At 57.3% G+C, this 21,465-nt stretch overlaps 8 protein-coding genes across 8 annotated transcripts; 4 read left to right on the top strand and 4 right to left on the bottom strand.

Annotated features, from left to right (window-relative positions):
• Positions 1-427: 427 nt before the first annotated feature.
• On the top strand, positions 428-895 carry PG985_013933 (uncharacterized protein; the record flags this gene model as incomplete). Its single annotated transcript, XM_066833699.1, has 1 exon — positions 428-895. One exon carries the CDS (start codon positions 428-430, stop codon positions 893-895), a length of 468 nt encoding a protein of 155 aa, XP_066678439.1.
• Positions 896-1,656: 761 nt separating this feature from the next.
• PG985_013932 (esterase-like protein) lies at positions 1,657-2,916 on the bottom strand (the record flags this gene model as incomplete). Its single annotated transcript, XM_066833698.1, has 1 exon — positions 1,657-2,916. The coding sequence occupies one exon, from the start codon at positions 2,914-2,916 to the stop codon at positions 1,657-1,659; it is 1,260 nt and encodes a 419-aa protein (XP_066678438.1).
• Positions 2,917-3,461: 545 nt separating this feature from the next.
• On the top strand, positions 3,462-4,431 carry PG985_013931 (uncharacterized protein; the record flags this gene model as incomplete). Its single annotated transcript, XM_066833697.1, has 2 exons — positions 3,462-3,599; positions 3,850-4,431. The coding sequence occupies 2 exons, from the start codon at positions 3,462-3,464 to the stop codon at positions 4,429-4,431; spliced, it is 720 nt and encodes a 239-aa protein (XP_066678437.1).
• Positions 4,432-4,790: 359 nt separating this feature from the next.
• On the bottom strand, positions 4,791-6,374 carry PG985_013930 (uncharacterized protein; the record flags this gene model as incomplete). Its single annotated transcript, XM_066833696.1, has 1 exon — positions 4,791-6,374. One exon carries the CDS (start codon positions 6,372-6,374, stop codon positions 4,791-4,793), a length of 1,584 nt encoding a protein of 527 aa, XP_066678436.1.
• Positions 6,375-7,739: 1,365 nt separating this feature from the next.
• PG985_013929 (uncharacterized protein) lies at positions 7,740-9,713 on the bottom strand (the record flags this gene model as incomplete). Its single annotated transcript, XM_066833695.1, has 1 exon — positions 7,740-9,713. One exon carries the CDS (start codon positions 9,711-9,713, stop codon positions 7,740-7,742), a length of 1,974 nt encoding a protein of 657 aa, XP_066678435.1.
• Positions 9,714-11,470: 1,757 nt separating this feature from the next.
• PG985_013928 (uncharacterized protein) lies at positions 11,471-16,051 on the top strand (the record flags this gene model as incomplete). Its single annotated transcript, XM_066833694.1, has 1 exon — positions 11,471-16,051. The coding sequence occupies one exon, from the start codon at positions 11,471-11,473 to the stop codon at positions 16,049-16,051; it is 4,581 nt and encodes a 1,526-aa protein (XP_066678434.1).
• Positions 16,052-16,191: 140 nt separating this feature from the next.
• On the bottom strand, positions 16,192-18,064 carry PG985_013927 (uncharacterized protein; the record flags this gene model as incomplete). The annotated part of the gene is made up of 3 exons (XM_066833693.1): positions 16,192-17,770; positions 17,860-17,883; positions 17,985-18,064. 3 exons carry the CDS (start codon positions 18,062-18,064, stop codon positions 16,192-16,194), a joined length of 1,683 nt encoding a protein of 560 aa, XP_066678433.1.
• A 1,916-nt stretch (positions 18,065-19,980) lies between these two features.
• PG985_013926 (uncharacterized protein) lies at positions 19,981-21,424 on the top strand (the record flags this gene model as incomplete). Its single annotated transcript, XM_066833692.1, has 2 exons — positions 19,981-20,264; positions 20,296-21,424. The coding sequence occupies 2 exons, from the start codon at positions 19,981-19,983 to the stop codon at positions 21,422-21,424; spliced, it is 1,413 nt and encodes a 470-aa protein (XP_066678432.1).
• Between the last annotated feature and the right edge of the window lie 41 nt (positions 21,425-21,465).

Below are 21,465 nucleotides of genomic sequence, written 5' to 3'. Positions count from 1 at the left end.
ATTTCCAAGAAAATGGCACACGGCAAGAGGGCAAGATGCGCGAAAAGAGGCCAACAATCAAGGTTGGCAGCCTGGTTGCCGTCATCCATTGCTTGACAATCGGCATTGGCAGCAGCACTCGTAACCAGTGATAGGCAGAAGTACATATAGATCCCAAGGGGATGCAATACCATCCCGATTTGCCTCCATTCTACCTTTTACACTTTTGCACACACTCAGCGAACATCCCTCCCCATATTATTACACAAGACTTTCTGGCCCCCTTGTTCCAAGTTACATTCGTGTACCGTCCGGCTGGGCTCACAGCAAAAACACATCGTCCCAACCTATCCCTGCTGCAGCTATCACATCCACATCCAAGCCTTCCTCTTGTTCTTCCCTTCTGTTCGACTCGAGTCAACACATCTCGGCATCCCAAGCCCCCAACATGCTGTCCAACCGCAAGTCCATGCTCGCCGTCCCGGCGCCCAACCGCGCCTCGACCTTCAGCAACGCCGCACCGCCGCCGCAGTACCAGCAGACGCACCCCTTCAGCGTGGCACACCCGGAGTCGGAGCCGCACAGCGGGACGCCCTCGGTGCCGACATCCACCACGCCGACCCTGCCGGGGTACCGCGTGGTGCGGACGCTGGGCGCCGTGTACGGCAGCACGACGTGCGCCCGCAAGGACACCAAGTCGCTCCTCAAGTCCGTCACGGGCTTCGGGTCCGAGGCCAAGAGCCTCACCCACCTCCTCTACAACGCGCGCGAGCAAGCTACGGCCCGCCTCATCGTCGACTGCCTCGCCCGCGGCGGCAACGCCATCGTCGGCATGGGCTACGGCGAGAGCGAGATCTTGGGCTTCGCCCAGGTCTCCGTGTATGGCACGGCCGTCTACGTGGAGAAGGAAGTCTAGTTTCCCTCTTCGACAAAAACGATGAACGAGGTAAGTTCCGCCGAAGAAGTGCGAGTGCCCCTTGAAAACGTCCCCCAGCTGACGAGATGTCAGGTTCGCTTGGTTATTGCCACGAAAAAACAAAACGAAAAGGGGGCTCGTCCTTCGAGTCGGATCATTCTTTCTTTTTTCATGATCTTTCTTCGATATTTGCATTTGGGTAGCGTCATAGAAAAACCTCTGTCACGGGTTCGGGCGTATGGAGTTTTTGGAGGTTCGAATTCGTACATGACGACAACATACACAAGATAGGGCAAACGATTGGCTTCAAATATCTTATGCTTCACAGTCAGGCGTTGTGTGCCACATACACGAACTCTCATGTGAAGAAAGAAGTCGTCGCGCTTAAGTAAGCATAGACGCTGTATGTCCAAGATGTGACATTCGGATCTACAGTACAGCAACGTTGCTCGGATGCTGCAATGCATGAATTATGGGGGCGTCCATCTACAGATGCATGCGCAGGAGTATCGGGATAGTGTTCCACACTCCTGGAAGTCGGTTGCTCCGTGCAGCCTACACTTTGGCCATTTGTTCTTTGGCATGAGAGTGGGTAATAGTAATAAATATTATCAGAATTACAAATATCATCGCTTGGGGAGTTATGCCAATGCACACACCGATCGAGTAAAATTGCTACATCTGTTCATCGCGACGTGGGCGGTAATAGGATGGATTTTTCTTATAAGTTTTTTGTGTTGTTATTTTTTCCCTGAAGGGTATCATCTATAATCTGACAAGTAGCCCTGGAGCTTCCAAAGCTTCAACTGTAGATCTGTAGTCCGCCTTCCGGCCAACATGAATATCGCCCCATCTTGGAGAGCCCCGGCCTCTTTCCGAACCCGAGCGGCAGTCTCCTCGCCCAGGAGCATGGGCATATTGTGAACAGCAACCGCCGTCTTGACCCCCTCCTTATCGGCGAACTCGAATGTGGCAAATGGGCCAGGCGAGCTCCCCTTTTCCTCTGTCTTTGTCGTCCTGCCCTCTCCGTCGGCGGGTTGTTGCGAGCCATCCTCATCGCCAAACCACAAGACGGCGCCCTTGTGCTTGTACTGGACGTCGCCCCAGCCGAAGCACTTGGCGAGGAAGTAGCGGCCCTGCTCCACGCACAGCCGCGAGAGGTACAGCAGGTCCCGCTCGACGTGCTGGCGCATCAGGCCCAGCACGAACTCGTCCATGTCCTGCCGCCACACAGACTTCTGGCCAAACGTCTTGTACTGCGAACTTGAGGGCCCGAACAGGAAGCGCCACTGCTGATAGAATCCGGACCTGTCTGTGCACATAGCGGCCAGAACATCTTTGCGCGCCGGAGCGTACGCGTTCGGTCCGCGGAGCTTTTCCCTCGAGGACGCCGGCTTTTTCTGTACACCACCGGGTTCTCCGGCCATAGACGAGGCCGCACCCTCTTCCTTTGCGTCTTTCTTGTTCTGGTTCTTTTCCTGCTTGCTCTCATCCAGCGCCAAGCTCCGCGGCACCCACCACGGCTGCCCCGTCTCGGGGTGCGTGAGCAGGTGGAAGTCCTGGAGGAAGAAGCTCGGGACCCGCTCCCGGGTCATGGACTCGTAGCGCACGGGCGTCGCGAGGGCCTGCGCGAAGGCGTTGGCGGCGAACTGGCGCTCGAACAGGCTCTGGGGCTTGGAGGCGGTAGGCGGCGGCTTCTTGGGCTTGCGCTTCGTGTACTGCTCGCGCCGCGCCCAGAAGGACGGGTCCATGACGGGCGACAGCGGCAGGCTGCCCGCCGCCGTCTCTATCGTCTTCGCATCGGAGTCGATCTGGAAGGCTTGTTCCCAGTCGTTGAAGAGACTATCGCTGTCGTCGTCTTCACTTTTTGTGGACGGCGCCGGTGGTCGTTGGGCATTACTGATATTGGCTTGATCGCTGTTGCTGGGCGCTTTGGAGGCGTATGGGCGGCATTGCTGTTGGGCCTGGAAAATGCGATTTGAGATGGCACTGCTACCTCGCAACGCCGGGCATCGTCTCATAGCCGCATGTGTGCTGAAGTCTGTCGGGTGTGACTTTCAAAATGATGTAGAGGGCGACCAATTATGTCAATTGGGCTTGAGCCAGCGGTTAGCCGCAATGACGCTAATCGGGCAATGCTTTACCGTAAGAGAAAAGCCTGGCAGCCTGGATCTTTCCAACGCACGTACTAATTACAGGTTGACTGTACGCTGGAACAAACACTTTCTTAACCCTTAACAATTGGCATAATTCGGAATAAATGAAAATCGGACGTCTCTCGAACGTTCACTTGGTGTGTAAATATTCCTAGATATTAGTACTGCAAGCAGTTCAACGCTCGGTTTTATCCAGTCTACCTACTCTGCTACGGAAGTAGCGAACGAGGTCCCATGTTTTCCTTAAGTACCTACATGTAGCTATCGGCCAGAGCTCCACCGCCCGCCGACGTCAGAGCTGTCTAGGGCGCCCGCGTCGGGAAGCTCAATATAGCTGCACGTTTAGAACCAACACCACTTCGACATCCCACCAAGTAATAAGCAACGCAAAGTCGTGCTCTGCTGCCGACATGAACGTTCAAAGACCGCTATGGCGGGCGTTAAGGACATTGCCTTCGAGGCAAGTCCGTTCTTTTGGAGGGTTCCCAGGTAGCGGCTTTCAATCGCCCACGGGAGCCATCCCGTTGCCATACATCACAGAAGTCACAGTAAGCTGAGAGGGAACCAACAAAGAAATCGTGTGTTTAGATTTGCTGATTGGATAGACCGGAGGCTGGAGAACCTGTTAGTTACCCTGGACGAACTACGCGATCATCTTAAGGCCAGCCATGTTGACGAGTTTCCAATTGCAGATGACATCTTCTCGAAGCTCCTTCAGGTACGAACAGCCCCCTCCTCCCTTTTCTAGCCGAGAGCCTTGGGACTTTGATCAATTGACCCCGAGGGCGGTACATATAGGAACGGATCATCTGCCTTAACGGCGCCATCGACGACACCGTATCCGCCTCCATCGTCGCGCAGCTCCTGTGGCTCGAGTCGGACAACCCGGACAAGCCCATCACGATGTACATCCAGTCCCCCGGCGGCTCGGTGGTGGCGGGCCTGTCCATCTACGACACGATGACGTACATCCGGTCGCCCGTGTCGACGGTGTGCCTGGGGCAGGCGGCGTCGATGGGGTCGCTGCTGCTGGCGGGCGGCGAGAAGGGCAAGCGGTACGCGCTGCCGCACAGCAGCATCATGGTGCACCAGCCGCTGGGCGGCACGCAGGGCCAGACCAGCGACATCCTCATCTACGCGAACCAGATCCAGCGCACGCGCGAGCAGCTCAACGAGATCTACCGCAAGCACCTCAACCAGGCCCACGGCCACGAGAAGTACGGCCTCAAGGACGTCGAGGACATGATGGACCGCGACAGGTACCTGAGCTCCCAGGAGGCCAAGGAAATCGGCATTATCGACGAGATCCTCACGCGCAGAGAGGAGAAGGTTAAGCGGGAGGATAGCACCGAGGAGAAGAAAGACGAGGGGCCGAAATAGATGAGAGGATGCAGTATATTATAGGAAGCTATATCTTGCGGCTATGCTGCGAGACTGGGTATCGCTTTGGTCGTACTTGGCCCGCGCGTGCGTAGGTCTTGATACCATGGTAATCAGAGCCCAAGCCATTAGTCGGATGTATGGGACGTATGTGGTTATATACAGGGCGTGTACTCACGCGTCTTTCGTGTATCGCTATAAAGGCGGATTGTGGATAAAGGAATAGTATGGCTGAAACATCAAGTTAAATGCCCATAGTTTAGATGCTCTTCGTACTACGAGATCTTGCGATGAGTATATACGTAGCATGTATATACCTCAAAGACTATGTACATGTGGATGACGCCTCATCTCTACGTCTAGACACACTGCGAGTACCACTCATTGGAGACCTTGCAGGTACCCTGCGAGCAGCACGTGGCGCCAGTCCATCCCGACCCGCCGCACTGCGCATAGAGGCCCTGGCAGTTCGGCGAGGGCGCCGGGCTGTTTGCAGTCGTAGTGGGCGCGGGCGCCTGGGTCGGCGCGCTCCCTCCCCCTCCTCCAGCCGTGGTAGTCGGCTGCGGCGACGCCCCGCTGCCGTTGCTGAACTGCCACCAGTTGAAGTTGAACAGGTTGTCGGACCCACCCGTGAAGCGCAGGAATAGGTCCTTGGTGCCCGTCGCGCCGCTCACGGGGCACGTCACCGTCGTCCACGTGCTCCAGCCGCCCGTGCCGGCCACCGTGCAGGTGCCGACGAGGGTGCCCGTCGCGCTGCCGAGGCGCAGCTCGATTTTGCCGCCGCTCGTGGCCGAGGAGACGCGGGCGCTGAACGAGGCGGCGCCGCTGCCGCTGCCGAAGTTGACGCCCTTGACTTTAATGTAGTCGCCGTTGTTGATGTAGGACACGGCCATGCCGCCCTCGCTGGCGGTTTCGGTCTTGACGCCCTGCGACCACGCCATGGTCTCGGCCTCGACCCGCACGTAGGGGTCGAGGGTGCCGACCTGCGCGGGGCCGGTCGTCGACATCTTGATGGTCGGGATGGTGCCGTCGGCGTTGTAGGTGAACTCCTCCACGGCCACGGACCGTTGGTAGCCGCTGCCGCCGGGTAGGGCGCCGTTGTGGTAGAAGAAGTACGACTTGCCCTTGTAGTCGATCATGCCCGGGTGGTTGGTGAAGCTGGCGCCGGCCGACGCCATGATGAGCCCCTTGTACGTCCAGGGCCCGGTGGCGCTGGGGCCGGTCGAGTACCGGATGTCCTCGGAGCAGCAGTTGGCCGCGTAGATCATGTAGTAGGTGCTGTTGCGCTTGTAGAGCCAGGGGCCCTCCTCGAAGGTGGTCGGGCGCTGGGCGTTGCCGTTGCGCTGGCCGAAGCCGGCGGTGGTCAGCTGCACCTTGTTGACGCCGCCGCTGTACGAGATCATGTCGGCGTTGAGCTTGACGTACGACAGGTTCGGGTTGCCCCAGTAGAGGTAGGCCTGGCCGTCGGTGTCGATGAAGACGGTCGGGTCGATCTCGTTGTTCGAGACCAGCGGCTTGCCCAGCGCGTCCTTGTAGGGGCCCTCGATCTTGTCGCTCACGCCGACGCCGATGGACATGGCGCCGCTGTTCTCGCGGATCGGCACGTAGAAGTAGAACTTGCCGTTGCGCTGCACCGTCTGGCCGGCCCAGGCGTTGGCGTTGGCCCAGCTGAAGGTGGCCAGGCTCGCGGGCACGCCGTGGTCTTGCCAGTTCTGCATGTCGGCCGACGAGTACAGGTGCCACTCGCGCATGTCGTAGCCCGTCGCGCCGTCCTGGTCGCGGCCGGTGAAGACGTACACCCGGTCATTGTAGATCATGGGCGCCGGGTCGGTGCTGTAAATGGTCTGCACAATCGGATTGTCGGCCCGGGTGATGCCCACGCCGCTCAGCACGGCGCCGAGCAGAAGCAGAGCGCGGGACGCCCAGGGTGTCGCGGATCTCATGATGGTGGCAGCGGCAGCAGTATATTGTCGCAAGCTCTCATCGATGCCTTAGCGATTGGTGCTACCGGTAACCACCCCAAGCTGGGTCGGGATTAGCCATGACTTATGTAGTTGATTCGATCCATGGCGGATGCCGCGGTTGCCGCCCATACGATGTTCTGCATGGCCGAGATGGGGAAGTAGCTCGTATCCGCGTTGCCCAAGATATTTCGCATCAATGGGAGTCGTTGCGGGGCCATGGTTCGATCTATGTGCCATCACACGGCATAGTCCGTGGTTTCAATCGGCAGGGCGAATGCACCATTGCTTTCGGTTATCTTTCGACCGTCTTTTTTCCGTCGCCTGGGTCGTCGTGGTCTACTATCTCCTCCTCGGCAACCTGGCTCCGAGCCTACCAAAACAGGCCCAGTGCCGATGGTCCCCGGAGAAAATACCCCAGTCGTACCAGACTACGGACCCTGACCCCGGTGGCAACCCGCACCTATCAGAGCCCAATATTGATTTTAGGTTACCTTATACCATGGCTTATATGGTACCATGACATAAACAGATGCACTGGGGAACTTGTCATACGACTGACATCCCCCAAATGCAACTGGGACCTGCGTCATGGTGCGTTTAGGAAATGTGAAAATACTCGTATTTAGACTTCGTGTTGATATAGTGTTCTCACATGCCATCCTTCACCATTCTACGAAAAAAGCTTTGATAGATATTTTTTACCGTCCTGATAACATTGACAGCAACATGGCTTTGGCCAAAAATATAGCGTATGGCCCAAATTTATCACCATAGAGAGAATCCGCTATAGACAGAGAATTCTTTGGTGAGCTACAAGAGGCATCCAAAGGCGTCTACAAATCCACTGGCGTTGCCCCATAGGGTACCTAAGACGTTAAGTTCTCCAATACAATATGAACTCAAGCATATCATGACTGTAGAAAGAATGTTCTGCTTTTGTTATGAGATGCTAACTCGACTCAGGCGGGCAGTCAAGATTCGTACCTCGGCCGAAGTAGTTAGCAACTAAGTGCCTGAGTTATTACGCCTCGGCTTTCTCGTGTGGGTGGCGTGTGCTTGGCTCCGTTAGACGACAGCAAAGTCAGTCGAGTATAGTCTGGGCCAGTAGAACTTTGCATATCTCAACACCCTTTTGGCCATATGACCAATACATAAAGCCAAGAACCCTGCCTAACTAGGATCAGACTGGGTAGTTTACTGGCCTCACTTTGGATTGTGGTATACCGCGTTGCTGGGGAGAGCAGCTAACAAGGGACTGGAAGGATCCACTTCCATGAAGGGGCAAATGGACGACAACGCTTACATCTCTCTAAATAACCAGACAAGCCATAACTAGACAACCTATCATGCCGCATCTAGGATCGCCTTCGTCGCCTTCTCCGCCAACAAATAAGTCGGAAGCTGAATAAAGAACCCAGGAACCACAGGAAACGCGCTAGCATCCACCACCCGCAACCCCTTAGTCCCCCTAACCGAGAAATTCGAATCGAGCACCGCCCCTTCCTCACCATCCCCGCCAATAGCCGCCGTGCAACAAGCGTGGTGCCCGAAGCTATTGGTGCGAGCCCAGTCTTTGATCTCAGCCTCGGTCGAGACATTGTCCCGCCCGGGCGTCTCCTCGACAAACGACCCGTCGAGCGGTATTAGCTTGTCCATGGCGTCGCGCGCGTACCGGATCCCCTCGTACGCGGCCTGCAGGTCCTGGTTCCTGGACAGGTCGTCCTGGAACGTGTTGAAGGCGATGCTGGGCACGTCGCGCGGGTCCGCCGAGGTCAGCTTGACGGTGCCGGCCCGGTTCTGCGTGCTGGCCTTGAGCGTGACCCAGACCCAGTGGCTGTGGTCGGCGACGGCGTCGGCGGCCCAGCCCGGGTAGAAGCCGGGGAACTTGGCGGGGCCGCCGTAGACCCACAGGTCCGGGTCGTCTTGGATGGCGGCCGAGGACTGCAGGGCCACGCCGATGGCGAGGCCGTTGGTGGCGTAGACGCCCTTGCCCGTCTGGGTGAGGCCGCTGAGGTACTGCTCCAGGCACGGGTCCGGGACTTCGGGGTATCCTTGCATAAAGGTGCAGCCGCTCAGAAGGGAGAAGTCCTTGTTGGACTTGCTGATGGTGGAGATCTCGATGTGGTCGCGGAGGTTGGCGCCGACGCCGGGCAGATCCACCTTGACCGGGATACCTAACCTGGATAGTTCATCCCGAGGACCGATTCCGCTCAGCTTGAGGGTCTGGGGGGTGTTGAACGCACCACCAGCGACAATGACCTCTTTGGTAGCGTTGACCGTGCCCTCCCCTGAAACGGTGGCTGATCCCGAACGAGGATCCGCACGATACAAACTCTTGCCTTCCAAATAGTTTACGCCAGTGGCTCGGAGATCGTCATCCAAATTCACCTTGGTGACCAGCGTCTCAAGCTTGATATCGAGATGGTATCTCCTGTTGCCGAGGATGTCGACGGCGTTGGCCACCTCCATAATCCTGTCCCGGGCTCCGCCGCGTTTCGAATTCTTCATGGACAGCGGCACCTGGTAGGGTCCCTTGCTGATGGTCCTCCCGGGGGCATTGACATCCTTCAATAGGATCTCCGCTAGGCCGGCCACCGTGCCAATCAGCGAAGTGGTGATACCCACGCCGAGTGCCGAGCCGGCCGAGACAATAATGCTGACGACCTTGAGGTCCTGCACCGCGGTCAGGAGCGAAGTCAGGGCCGTGTGGAACCAGCCAGTGAAGCCGTGGCCGATGATGCTGTTGGGGAGGTAGTCGCAGTTCTCGATCTTCTGGTAGAGGTCCTGGAACGTCTTGCCGTTCCACGAGGCGTCGCCCGTCTTGTCGGCCACGACGTCCCAGTCGCTGTCGAAGGCGCGGACGGCGATGAGCGCGTTGTGCTGCGAGCAGCCGCCCAGCGTGCCCGCCCGCGGGTAGAGGGTGCCGATGGGCACGGCGCCCGGGGGCGGGTCGAGGCCCGTGTAGACGGTGCCGTCGGGGAGGCGGTACGAGGTGATGCGGTTCTGCGCCTCGACGGCCGGGTCCGGGCTCCGCGTCGCGAAGAAGTCCCACTTGGTCTCGGCGTACTCGGTCGAGAAGGGGAACATGGCCGGCACGGACTCGACGAGCTCGTCGCCGGTGTCGCCGCCCGCGTCGATGAGCAGGACTTTGTGGCCGGCAGCCGCTAGGTTGGCGGCAAGGGGGCCACCGCCGGGCCCGGAGCCTACTACGACATATTCGTAGTCGGAGGCAAGCTCGGCCTGTTTTGGTAGTATTGGGTTGTGTCGGCAGTAGCCGAAGGCCAGAAAGAAGCAAATCACGACTTGCAGCACGTACATCCTGCTTCGGACCAAAGTGGGAGCGTGTTGAGGAACCGATGTCTCAACATCTTGTGGATTTTTGCAGCGTCTCTGTCTACCTATATATAGCGTTTCTTTCCCGCCCCTCGAGCTTATTTCTTTTTCCATTGCGTGCAGCCTTACAGAAACAGCAGCTGAACGAGACAAGCCCGCTCGGGCGTGTACCAGGATGGGGAAGGGATCGGCAATGCAACTTCGTTATAGCTTTATAGACTATCGATATCACTAGCACAATCTCACCCGGCAGAGGGACAAGGGTGGGTACCCCGCACCGCATCTCGTCGTGCCTAGGCACTCTCAGCAGTTCAAAAATCTTGGAAGTGCCACAACGTCGGGTCCCTACCGCTTTGGGACTGTCTCGGCATGCACGTAATCTTAGACAGCTCAACCGAAATTGTCATCACCTGCAATGGCAGCATGACCACCCTCAATTTTCACAAGATGGACTACGCAACAGAAATCAGTGCACTTACCGTCCTGCCGCATGATGGCCCCGACCAGTATTGAGAATAGTTTATCAGTATGCGACTGAAACCCCTATTTCCCCTAAACTCCAGGAGACGCTGACCTTGAATAGGAACTCTTGACAAAACCATCCGTCTAACTTTTTAGATATGGGTAACATGTGGCTGCGGACACTGGATCTTAAATTTAATACTGTCCCATGGAGCCTTCGTGTTTCACTCCGCCCGTGTGTCGAGTATCGACATGCAAAGCCCTTTATTATAGTAATATTCGACAGTAAAGGTAATTGTACTTACGAAGTTTACATTGGGCCCTTTTTGTCCCGTCTGTCAACCCCAGGGTGTAAGCATCACGAGCTGCTTTAGCCCCTATCTCCCCTTGGAGACCACTTGCCATATGGGCTACATCAAACGTATAACTGGGCCTACAAGTTGACCACCGGTAACGTTCAACCTTCTAACAAATTACGAGAGTCTTTGTTGATTTTGAGCATATCGTTTTACTGCGTAGCCTTCGAGACTGCCTAGAGTACCTAGTCACTTTCAGGGGTATGAACACAACTACCTAGCAACGAGTCGGGACCGTGGAAGCTTCAAGGCTGATCTGCATATAATCTACTGCGAGTAGGAATCCTATCATGTGTGTGCATGCATGAGCCGGCCAGTTGGTAAGTGGCTGCCTTCTCCAGGCGATACCTCCTTACTCTACTTTCAGGCTGCAGTCATTCATTATCCTGAAGCCTTGGAAAGCACGAGTTTGGATTGGAAGAAGCACAATCATACACTGCAACTTTACCATACAGGGCGTTGTTGAAATAAGGACTATATCTTCACTTACTGTTGCCTAATGCGATGAGAACTAGTGGGCCATGCTGATGCGCAAGCCAGTCTGTCGGATCATTGCGCGTTTTGTTGTCTGGGGATCCTCCGTCACCCCTGCGCCCGGCACGGTGCCTAACCAACGAGCTTCCTCGTTGGGTATGCCAGGGTGCCAGATGTGTGGGAGCTTCTGCCTGCGCCGTAGAAACTGGGACTGCCATGACCCGCCCACATCCTACCGCCGCGATGGACCTTTCAACAAGTAATTATATATATTTCTCGGCTTTAACGCCAATGTTTGCCAGACGGACCCAACTAGAGCAATGAAGACGACATCCAAGCATGGATATCTCCTTGTGTTCAGGGCCGCAGTGGCCGGAGTGGCCGGGTGACCAATACAACGCCTCTAAGTGCGTCACGAAGAGATTGCTAGACCTTCTGGTTCCAGCCGCAATGTGTCTTCTGTCGTTCATGACTATTGCCATCAGATACTGCCACGATGCGCGCCGCCGCCGCCATATCACCTTGGGGTCGGAGCCGGAGCCGACCAGCCGCACACCCCTCCTGCCTGGCAGGGTGTCCTACGTTTCAGGCCAACGACTCCCGAGCTGCGTCAAGATCTCGCGACTTATGAAATCGCTAGAGATCGTCGTACTCGCTACCATCGTTTCCACAGACGTGGCTCGCCTCGTCTATCACGCACACTACGGTTCCGCTATATCACTGACGGCCTCCGTCTATCTGCTGACTCTTGCATTAGCCCAGTGTGTTGGCCATGGGGCAGCAATCACTCGCCTGCAGCCCCATTCCATGGCCTTATACGCTGTGCAGATAGTATGCACCGCTGCGCTGCTGCCTTTGGCTTTTCCAAGTCATCCGGATCAGGAGATTATGTACGCCTACTACTTCATCCGGATCTGGTTGTTTATAGGTCTTTTCGCGATCCATGGATTCGCCCCCAGAACCCGGCAGCCTGACCTCCAGGGCGATGGCTCTGCTCCAGCCGGACCTCAGGCAAGGGCCAGCTTGTTCTCGCTGCTCGGCTTCTCCTGGATGACGGGGCTGCTCCTGGAAGCTTTCAGGGCGGGATCGCTCGATGCGGCACGTCTCGACCCACTGGGGCTGGCCCAGGCATCAGCCGCTGTCGTCCCGGCCTACTACGAGTCAAGCCAAAAGGTGTGCGGTGCAGGCCTCTTGTGGAAGATTTTCCGCTTTCTGCGCCGGGATATCCTCCAGCAGGGGTTGTGGGCCGTCGTGGCCAGCATGGCCGTCTTCATGCCGCCGCTGCTCATCAAGCTCGTCCTCGAGCATCTCGAGTCCGACAAGTATGCCAGCGTCAAGACCCTTTTCGTCGCTGGGCTGTTCCTCTCGGTTGCGGTGACGGGGTTGGCGGAGTCGCAGTGCGGGTGGAAGGGCAACAGGATCAACGCTAAACTCCGCGCCGTACTGCTCAGCCAAATCTACCGGAAGATATGCAAGAGGGCGTCGGTCAAGCCGCGACAACGGTCGTGGGACTTGGCTTCGGATGCAGAAAGGCAGGACTCGAAGCATACTACCACTGACGGGACTATCCTCAATATGGTCTCGGGGGACGTCGACCACATCAGCGTCATGAGCGGCAGCCTGTTTCTGGTTTGGGTCACGTTCCCGGTGCAAATCACCATCGGGACTGGTCTTTTATATCGCATCTTGGGGTGGAGTGGCATACTGGGAGTTGTACTCATGGTAGCATTGCTCCCTGTCAACGTACAGATCTCCAAACGCCTCGCAGCCGTACAGGGAAAGCTGCTCTCGGCCACCGACGCGCGGATCCAAGCGACCGACGAGGTCCTCCGCGCCATCCGGCCCATCAAGTACTACGCCTGGGAGGTACCGTTCCGCAAACGCGTGCGAGAGAAACGCGCCGCCGAGTTGAGCAAGTTGCGGAGTCGATTCGTCTGGTGGTCCGTCTCGATGACCGTGTTCTACTCGCTCCCCTTCCTCTCCACCCTGATCACCTTCTTCCTCTACACCGTGGTCGGGCACAACCGGCTCGAGACCTCGGTGGCGTTCCCGGCGCTCGCGACGTTTGCCGTGCTGCGCCTGCCGCTGAACCGGTTGGCAGACTCGATCACGTTTCTGATCCAAGCCTACAAGTCGCTTGTGCGGGTCGAGCAGTTTTTGCAGGAGCCCGAGGTCGTCCAGTCCGGAAGGAACCCAGGCGGTGCTTCCCTGATGACTTTTGGGTTTGACGAGGCCACTTTGACTTGGCCATCCAGGCATACGAGCAGTTCTATCATGACAGCCCCAAACACTTATACCGTAAGTCTAGAGTCTGACCATGGTAATTTCGCATTGCGCCGTTTGACAATCGAGTTTCGACAAGGCGGCCTGAATGTTGTCTATGGTCCCAGTGGCTCAGGCAAGTCATCCCTCTTACTCGCGCTGCTTGGAGAGATGCACCTCGAACAGGGCCAAGTATCCATGCCGCTCACCGGAAGCTCGAATGGCTGGGGCGACATGGACAGGTTAACTGAGCCCGTTAACCCGACGGCTTACTGCCCGCACGAAGCTTGGATCATGAACCGGAGCATACGAGCCAACATCCTGCTCGGTATGCCATTCAACAGCCAGCGCTACCACGAAGTACTGGAGGCCGTCGCATTGACACCTGACCTGGCAGCTTTCGCCGGGGGAGACCAAACACTCGCTGGCGATGGCGGGAGTCGGCTCTCAGGGGGACAGAAACAACGAGTGGCGCTAGCTCGTGCCCTGTACGGTCCAGCTAGGCTGGTTCTTCTCGATGACTGCCTCAGTGCTGTCGATTCGCGGACTGCGCACCACATCTTCTTCCACGCCATTAAGAGCCCCCTTATGGCAGGCCGGACTTGCATCTTGGCTACCCACCATGTCCAGCTGGCAGTCCCGCGTTGCGACTACGCAGTCGACCTCAACAATGGCCAAATCAAGACCCAGGGGACTGCTGATCATGTTCTCAAGACTGCGTTTCTTGACAAACCCCCTTTTGCGGAAGTACTGGCGGCAGACTCATCTGATAAGGGAAACAATGCCACTGTCTCGATGGATGAAGTACGCGCGTCTCCATTTCCAGACATAGGAGCGCAGGCTACGAATGGCAAAGCGGCGGACAATGAGCTCAAAGAAGGTAAGCTCCAGGGTGCAGTGTCATGGTCCGTTGTGGGATATTACCTGAACGCCATGGGCTCCGTGTGGTTCTGGATCTTAGTGCTATGCGGCTTTGCTCTGCAACAGCTCGCAGCACTTGGCACCAACCTCTGGATCAACGAGTGGGCATTCCAGGACGACCGCACCGCCGCTGCCGTGAACCCTTGGTATTACCTCGCAGTCTACGCTACCATCTGTGTCGCGTACGCCGTGGTCACCTTCTTGCGCGACATGACCACGCTATGGGGCTCCCTCCGGGCCTCTTCCAAGATCTACGAGCACCTCCTCGACTCCGTCCTCTTCGCCAAGTTCGCCTTCTTCCGCCGCCACCCCCTGGGCCAAATCACGAACCGGTTCTCGCGGGACGTGGGCGTCGTCGACCAGCAGCTCGCCGCCTTCTCCGTCAGCGCCCTGCAGATCGCCGCCTCGGTCGCCACCGTCGTCGGCCTGATCCTGTGGGCCGTGCCCCCTCCTTCTCTCCCGGCCGCCGTCTTGACCCTGCTCGCCGTCTCGGCCGCCTACGGCGCCGTCGTGCGCCTGTACCTCGGCGCCGCCCGCGACCTCAAGCGCATCGAGGCCGCCGCCCGCTCGCCGCTGTACCAGCTCGTCCGCGAGACCCTGGCCGGCCGTGTCAGCGTCCGCGGGTACGGGCTCTACGAGTCCCTGCTGGCGGCCGAGCACGCCGCCGCCGTCGACGGGCTGAACGGGCCCTTCCTGCTGCTTGCGGCGGCCAAGCAGTGGCTGACGCTGCGCGTCAACGTGCTGAGCGGCGTCGTCCTGGCCGCGACGGGCGCCTTCGTTTTGTCCGCGGGCTCGGGCCCGGCTGGCTACGGCGGCGCCGTCCTGAACCCGGGCGTGGCGGGGCTCGCGCTCATGTATGCCATGTCGTTTACGGAGAACATGCTCTGGTTCGCGCAGATCTACGCCATCATCCAGGAGAACTTGACGTCGCTCGAGCGCATCGTCGAGTACACGGAGACGGAGACGGAGCCAATCGAGAACCAGGATCCGCCTGCCGGTGGTAACATAACGGCGACGAGGAGTGGCAGTATGCACCAGGGAATCCCACCTGACTGGCCACAGCGTGGCGACGTCCGCTTCAAGAACCTGACCGCCCGCTATGGACCGCACCTCGAGCCGGCGCTCAAGGACGTCTCGTTCCAGGTCAAGGTCGGCGAGCGGGTCGCAATCGTCGGGCGTACGGGCGCCGGCAAGAGCTCCCTAGCCCTCGCGCTCCTCCGAGGCCTGGACCTCGACGCCGGCTCCACCATCGAGATCGACGGAATCGACCTCTCAGCCGTCCCCTTATCCCGGCTGCGCGGCGATTCCATCACCGTCGTCCCCCAAGACGACTCCCAACTCTTCTTCGGCAAGGACACAACCGTGCGCCAAAACCTCGACCCCCTAAACCAAAACAGCGACGCCGAGATCGACGCCGCGCTGCGATCCATGAACTACCCTCTAGACTTGAACGCCCCCGCCCCCGATCTCTCGCGCGGCCAGCTCCAAGTCGCCTCCGTAGCGCGCGGCCTGCTCCGCCGCTCCAAAGTTTTGATACTGGACGAAGCGACGGCGTCCGTGGACCACGCGGCCGACGCCGCCATCCAGGCCGGACTGCGCGCCCACGCGGCGGCGGCGGGCACCACCGTCCTCACCATCGCCCACCGGCTGCGGACCATTGCCGACTACGACCGCGTCGTGGTGCTGGACGGCGGGCGCGTGGCGGAGCAAGGTCGGGTCCGGGAGTTGTTACTGGCGGACAAGAGGGACGGCGAGAGGTGTGACGGGTGTGGGAAGGCGAATGCGCTGTTTCGTCGTTTGTGTGAGGAGTCGGGTGACTTTGAAGCCATCTTGAATGCTGCACAGTGAAATGGGCTGTACTTCTCTGTTTCAAGGTTGGATCGTGAGGAATATGGAACATGTATGTTGGGGAAAACAATGTTATTTAGATACACTGCTTATTAGAAATGATGATTATGATTATCAGACCTCCACTGTTATTGGGTGCTTTACTGCAGTATCACGAGACTGGTAGCGTAAGAAGGAAGACCGCCTTTCGCCCTCAACGTATTTCCATCGAGCGTCCAACCAATTCCACCCCAGGGGCTAGATACGACCCGCGTCACTTGAACATCAGGGGGCAAAGGTATCCCCACATTGGTTATCGAGTCGCCAGGCGCCACAACGCTGACAAGGACCTGGCCGTCGTTCTTCCAGTACGCGACGTCGAGCCCCCGGTCTTTCCCATCCTGCAACAGCACGGGGTTCGCGCCCGTCAGGAAGTCCATGACGGGCGAGGTCGTGACCACCTTGGCGATGCGCGAGAGCGCGTTTCCCAGCTCATCGGATGTCGGGTAGATCCACGCAAGCCGCGCCTTGGCGCCGTGGTTGAACGCCAGCATGTCCATGACGAAGGCCTCGTCCGAGGTCGGGTCGCGGCTCCAGTAGTCCTCGGGGATGCTGAACGACTGCGGCACCGCCCAGACCGGTTTCCGCGACGCGGTGCCGCCGAGCCAGGCCTGGTAGTCGTGGAAGTCGTCGAGGCGGCTCGCCACGTCCAACACCGACCCCTCGCAGTTGTCGCACCCGCAGTCGCCGAACGTCTCGTTGCACGGCGTCTTCCACTTCTCCGAGTAGGTCGCGTTGATCCCGATCGGGTAGGCGTCCTCCATGATGATGTCGGCACCCGCCGAGTACTCCTCGAAGTGGTAGTTCTGGCAGTTGAGCACCAGCGCCGTCGGGTGGTACCGGTCAAGCGAGGCGATCAGGTCGTACGCCTGCTTCGGCGTGTCCAGCGGGTCTTGCCAGCCGTCGGGCTCGTCGGCCGTATACCAGGTCAGCAGCGCCGGGTGGTCCTTGACGAGCGGCACCTGCCACGCGATCGAGCTCAGGTTCTTGTACGAGCCTCGCATGTCGTACTGGAAGAGCAGGTTGAGACGGTCCATGGTCCTGATCGTGGCCGACATATCGTCCTCCACGAAAGAGGAGACGACATTCACAGCGTTGAAGCCCAGCGAGGCATATTTCTCGATATTTGACGCACTCTTGTTCAAATAGCCAGAGTAGTCGCCGTAGAAGCCGTAAGGGAAGACGGGTACGAAGATACCGTTGGTGGTGGGGTTACGATACAGAAGAGAACCAAATAGGTTGTCAATCTTGACCACACTGCCTGTGCTCTTCTCGGGGAGAAGAAACAGCTCGGTAGTCACGGAGTACTTGGAGTTGCTATTGCGCGAGGTCGCCGTCAGGGTGATTGGGTACCCCTCCATACGCGGCTCCAGGGTTTTCAGATCAACCGGGAATAGGTTGTCCGTCGTGTTGGGCGTAACGGTGCCCATCGCCAAGGTCTGGTTCTGCCATGTTATCGCCACCTTCAGCCTGTCTGGCTGCTGCTGTCCTGTTGTGCTATTGGCGGAAGAGCTCCACGGCGAACCGTAAATGTAAGAAATGGCGGCGTCGACGATGAACTCTCCACCCTCCTCGCTGGCAACGTAGATACTGTGCCTTGGGGTGATCTTGAGATCCAGGAGAGGCGTAGAAGACCGACTAGGCGGCTCCAACCGGCCTCCAGGAATGACCAAGGGCGAACTGCACAGAGCTGTCAGTCTCATGAGGCCTGGCGTGCTGTAAAGTCCCATGGATGCGCAGATGGGAGTACTGGTATCCGCGTTGCTTACCTAGCCTGGTACGCCTTACCACACCTGAGCGTTCGTTAGCAATATGATCAAATTAAGTACTCAGCCACCGTATGCTGGTCAATACAGGTAGCAGCGTTGAACTTGGGTTCAAGGCAGTGACTTACCATCGGTCTTGAGCGGCGACACTCGGGACGAGTAGAGCTATTAAAGCGCTCGCCAGACCTTGAACCACAGAACCTCGCATCGTGTATGGCCTTTCGAAGGTGTTTGGCAGTCAAAAAGATGCTTGCTACCGAGGGACGCTTTGGGATGGTCAAGGCAAGGCAGGACAAGACGTGTAAGAAGAACGCGTCCTCCTTAGAGTAAATCTGAGTGATTGAGAATCACAACATTGCCTCATGACACTGGACCCCAAACAGGAATGTTCCGTGACAGCAAACTGGGCAGTCGACGTTAATATGCCGTTTCGGTAGTCATTGTATGCAGCCCCCGCAACTCAATCTCCGGGGGGTTAGCCAAGCCCTGGGCAAGGATTGGAGGGGTAAAGGTTAAGGGATGGAATGGCTAATTGCAGGTACATGCCGCATCAACAGGCATCTTTTACCTGCCCCCCTGGCCACTGCCAGATAGGTAGCACGACACATGCATACGATGACACCATGCGAGATGACAATATCTAGCTACAATTAGACTTTGAAAGTCTTATGGTAAGCAGCATTACCATCTTCGTAGATTCGATCCGGCGTTGTGGCGCTGCTCGATTCGTTGCCCGCGATTCAGACTTTGATGAGAAACAATACGCCATTGGGAGAAAACAGTTTAACCTAATATTGCGCTGCCGCAAAGGGGGATAGGTTTCAGGGACATTCAAGCCTCCGAAAGCACTAATAAATAAACAGAGTTGCCTGGACAATCAACGGTTTTGTCTAAACAAGGTTCTAGACTCCCGTGCCTGCTATTTGAAGCGAAATGAGACTTTGCTGTGTACTTAAGTAGGCAGGCAGAGTCGTGTCACTCAAATGGACATGGGCGGTTCCGTCCAGGATTGAATAGAAGAAAGGGGTTCCTTGCATCGTACGTGTCTGTCGGTCCCTCGCATACGTCGCAGCAGATATGTCTGAACGACATGCAGACTCGTACATACGTGTTGCTGAGACCTGCCGTCAATTTTGGCGGGAGACAAGGACCGACATGTCGCTTGCATTTTCCTTGTTGCAGAACCGTCAATTCCGTCAAGCCGCATACGGACTGAATACTCGATTTCTTGTGCGGGAGTTGATCAAGAAGATAGCAATGTGACAGGCTGGGTACAAACTGTATCTACTGAATTGATGGAGGTTAGAGTTCTAGACGAAAATTTTGGCAACTGATTGATTCTTCAATGCAGGTTCAACCTCTTTTTCTCCTTCTTTTCTTTCCCTGCCACGTTCAAGCTCATGCACATTTCAAGGGAGGATACAGGCCTTGTACAAGGCTCGCAATAACGTGATTATTGACGTAACATCTTGAATAATTGGGAGAGCTCAGCTACAGCTTGTAAGTGGCATAGCTTCCTTCCATCCCGGAGCTCTTGTTTTACGAAGGATCCGGATTGTTCGGTTTGCTTGCCGACGAAAAGAACAATCACTCCGGAACGGACCAGCCACATAACTAGCCACAATTGCGCCGGCCGACCCCACCATCTTTCTACCGGCCATCGTCAAATAAGGCTGTACTTCTTTCCAGCATCATTGAGCCATCGATCAGCCTTGTTGCTCGAGATCAACTTTCCCTCCGTCAACTGTCGTCCCTGGACAGTTCAGGCGCATCGTCATCATCCTCAACGAGCATCCATCCTTGCTTCTTTCCTTCATCGGAGAATTTTCCGGTGGAGGTTCTCGTCTACATCAGACTCGTTGTTTCCGATTTGGGAAATCGCAAACCATCCTCGAGGATGTGCGCCGTGCGACCTGTTTGCACCTCCAAAACACATTAACCGATTGTCCTTCGCTTCGAACATCAAGGCATTCAAACCAACCTCTCACCCACCTTTCGTACCACATAGAGAAACCCGCAACCGAATCGCTTGCACACGAAAACAAATAATCTGTACCATCCAATAGCATCCTCAACGCAACTTGATCAATCGCGAAGCTCCTCGAGGGAGTCCGAAGCTTCACGATGGCGTCAAACACTGCGGCGCGCGCGACGGCCCCCCAAGATGCAGCACACAAGCCGAACGAGCCGCGTCTGCTGTGGAACCCCGAGAACGTGAAGGATGTGGCCGAGTCGGTGGGCATTGGCGCACTGGGGGACGAGGCTCTTCGCGTCCTTTCGCAAGACGTCGAGTACCGAATCGGCCAAGTCATCGTCGAGGCCCTTCGCTTCATGCGGGCGGCCAAGCGCACCAACATGACGGTCCAGGACATGTCCCAAGCGCTACGCGTCTTGGACGTCGAGCCCTTGTACGGATACGACTCTACACGGCCGCTCAAGTACGGCGAAGCCAGCCTCGGCCCCGGCCCAACCGCTGTTCTACATCGAGGACGAAGAGGTGGACTTCGAGAAGCTCATCAACGCGCCGCTGCCCAAGGTCCCCAGAGATATGACCTTCACCGCCCATTGGCTCGCCATCGAAGGCGTCCAACCTTCCATCGCACAGAACCCCAGCACTTCGGAGGCGCGTTCGCAAGACATGCTGCCCAAGGGTCCTGGCGCCAACCCTGCGCTTCCTGCCCTTGCCGGAGCTCAGTCGGCTAACTTCCGTCCGGCTGTCAAACACCATCTCAGCCAAGAGCTGATCCTCTACTTCGAAAAGGTGCAAAATGCCATCTTGAATGACGACCCAGACCCAGAAGTCGAGCGTCTTCGCGAAGCTGCGCTTGGCTCCATATCCTCGTCACCTGGTATCCACCAGCTGATTCCATACTTCGTGACATTCTTCTCCAACGAGGTTACCAACCACCTCGACGATGTGTTCATCCTCCGCCAAGTGCTCGCGGCGACTGGTGCTCTCGTAAATAACCCGGAGCTCCACCTCGACCCTTATGCAAACTCTCTCATCATCCCGGTTCTCACCTGCCTAATGGGACGCAGACTGGGATCTGAGAACGGCACCGACGCGCTGAAGGAGCAATACCAGCTGCGCGAGCTGGCGGCGAGTCTGGCGGGGACGATCGTGCGCAAGTTCGCGCGGTCCAACAAGATGCTGCGGCCTAAGACGACGCGTACCTGCCTGAAGCAGTTCTTGGACCCTAACGTGCCGTCGGCTGTCTGGTACGGTAGCATTCTGGGAGTGTCGGCAGTGAGCGGTCCCGAGGGCGTGCGCATCTTGCTGCTGCCCAACATGAAGGACTTCGACACCAACATGTTGCAGAAGCTCAAGGAGGGCAACGAGAACAGCCGTCTCGAGTACGAGGCCATCATTGGTGCTGTCATCAAGGCCATCCGCACTCTTGTCCCAGACAGCGACCTCGTCATGACTAACGGCGTCAACGGCGCTGGCAACGAGCGCGAGATCCAAAGCGTCAAGGACTTCCTGGGCGATGCGGTCGGCGGTCGGTTGGCCGTGTTGGGTGATCATAGACTCATCCAGGCGGTGCTGGAAGCCAAGTCGTTCAATTGAAGAAGCAATTGCTTCGTTACATCGATACCCAACATCAGTAC

Source organism: Apiospora marii (assembly GCF_038362585.1).
Source record: "Apiospora marii strain CBS 49790 chromosome Unknown utg000011l_segment0_segment0, whole genome shotgun sequence".
Taxonomy (NCBI): domain Eukaryota; kingdom Fungi; phylum Ascomycota; class Sordariomycetes; order Amphisphaeriales; family Apiosporaceae; genus Apiospora; species Apiospora marii.
This window is presented reverse-complemented; position numbering and strand designations above follow the sequence as displayed.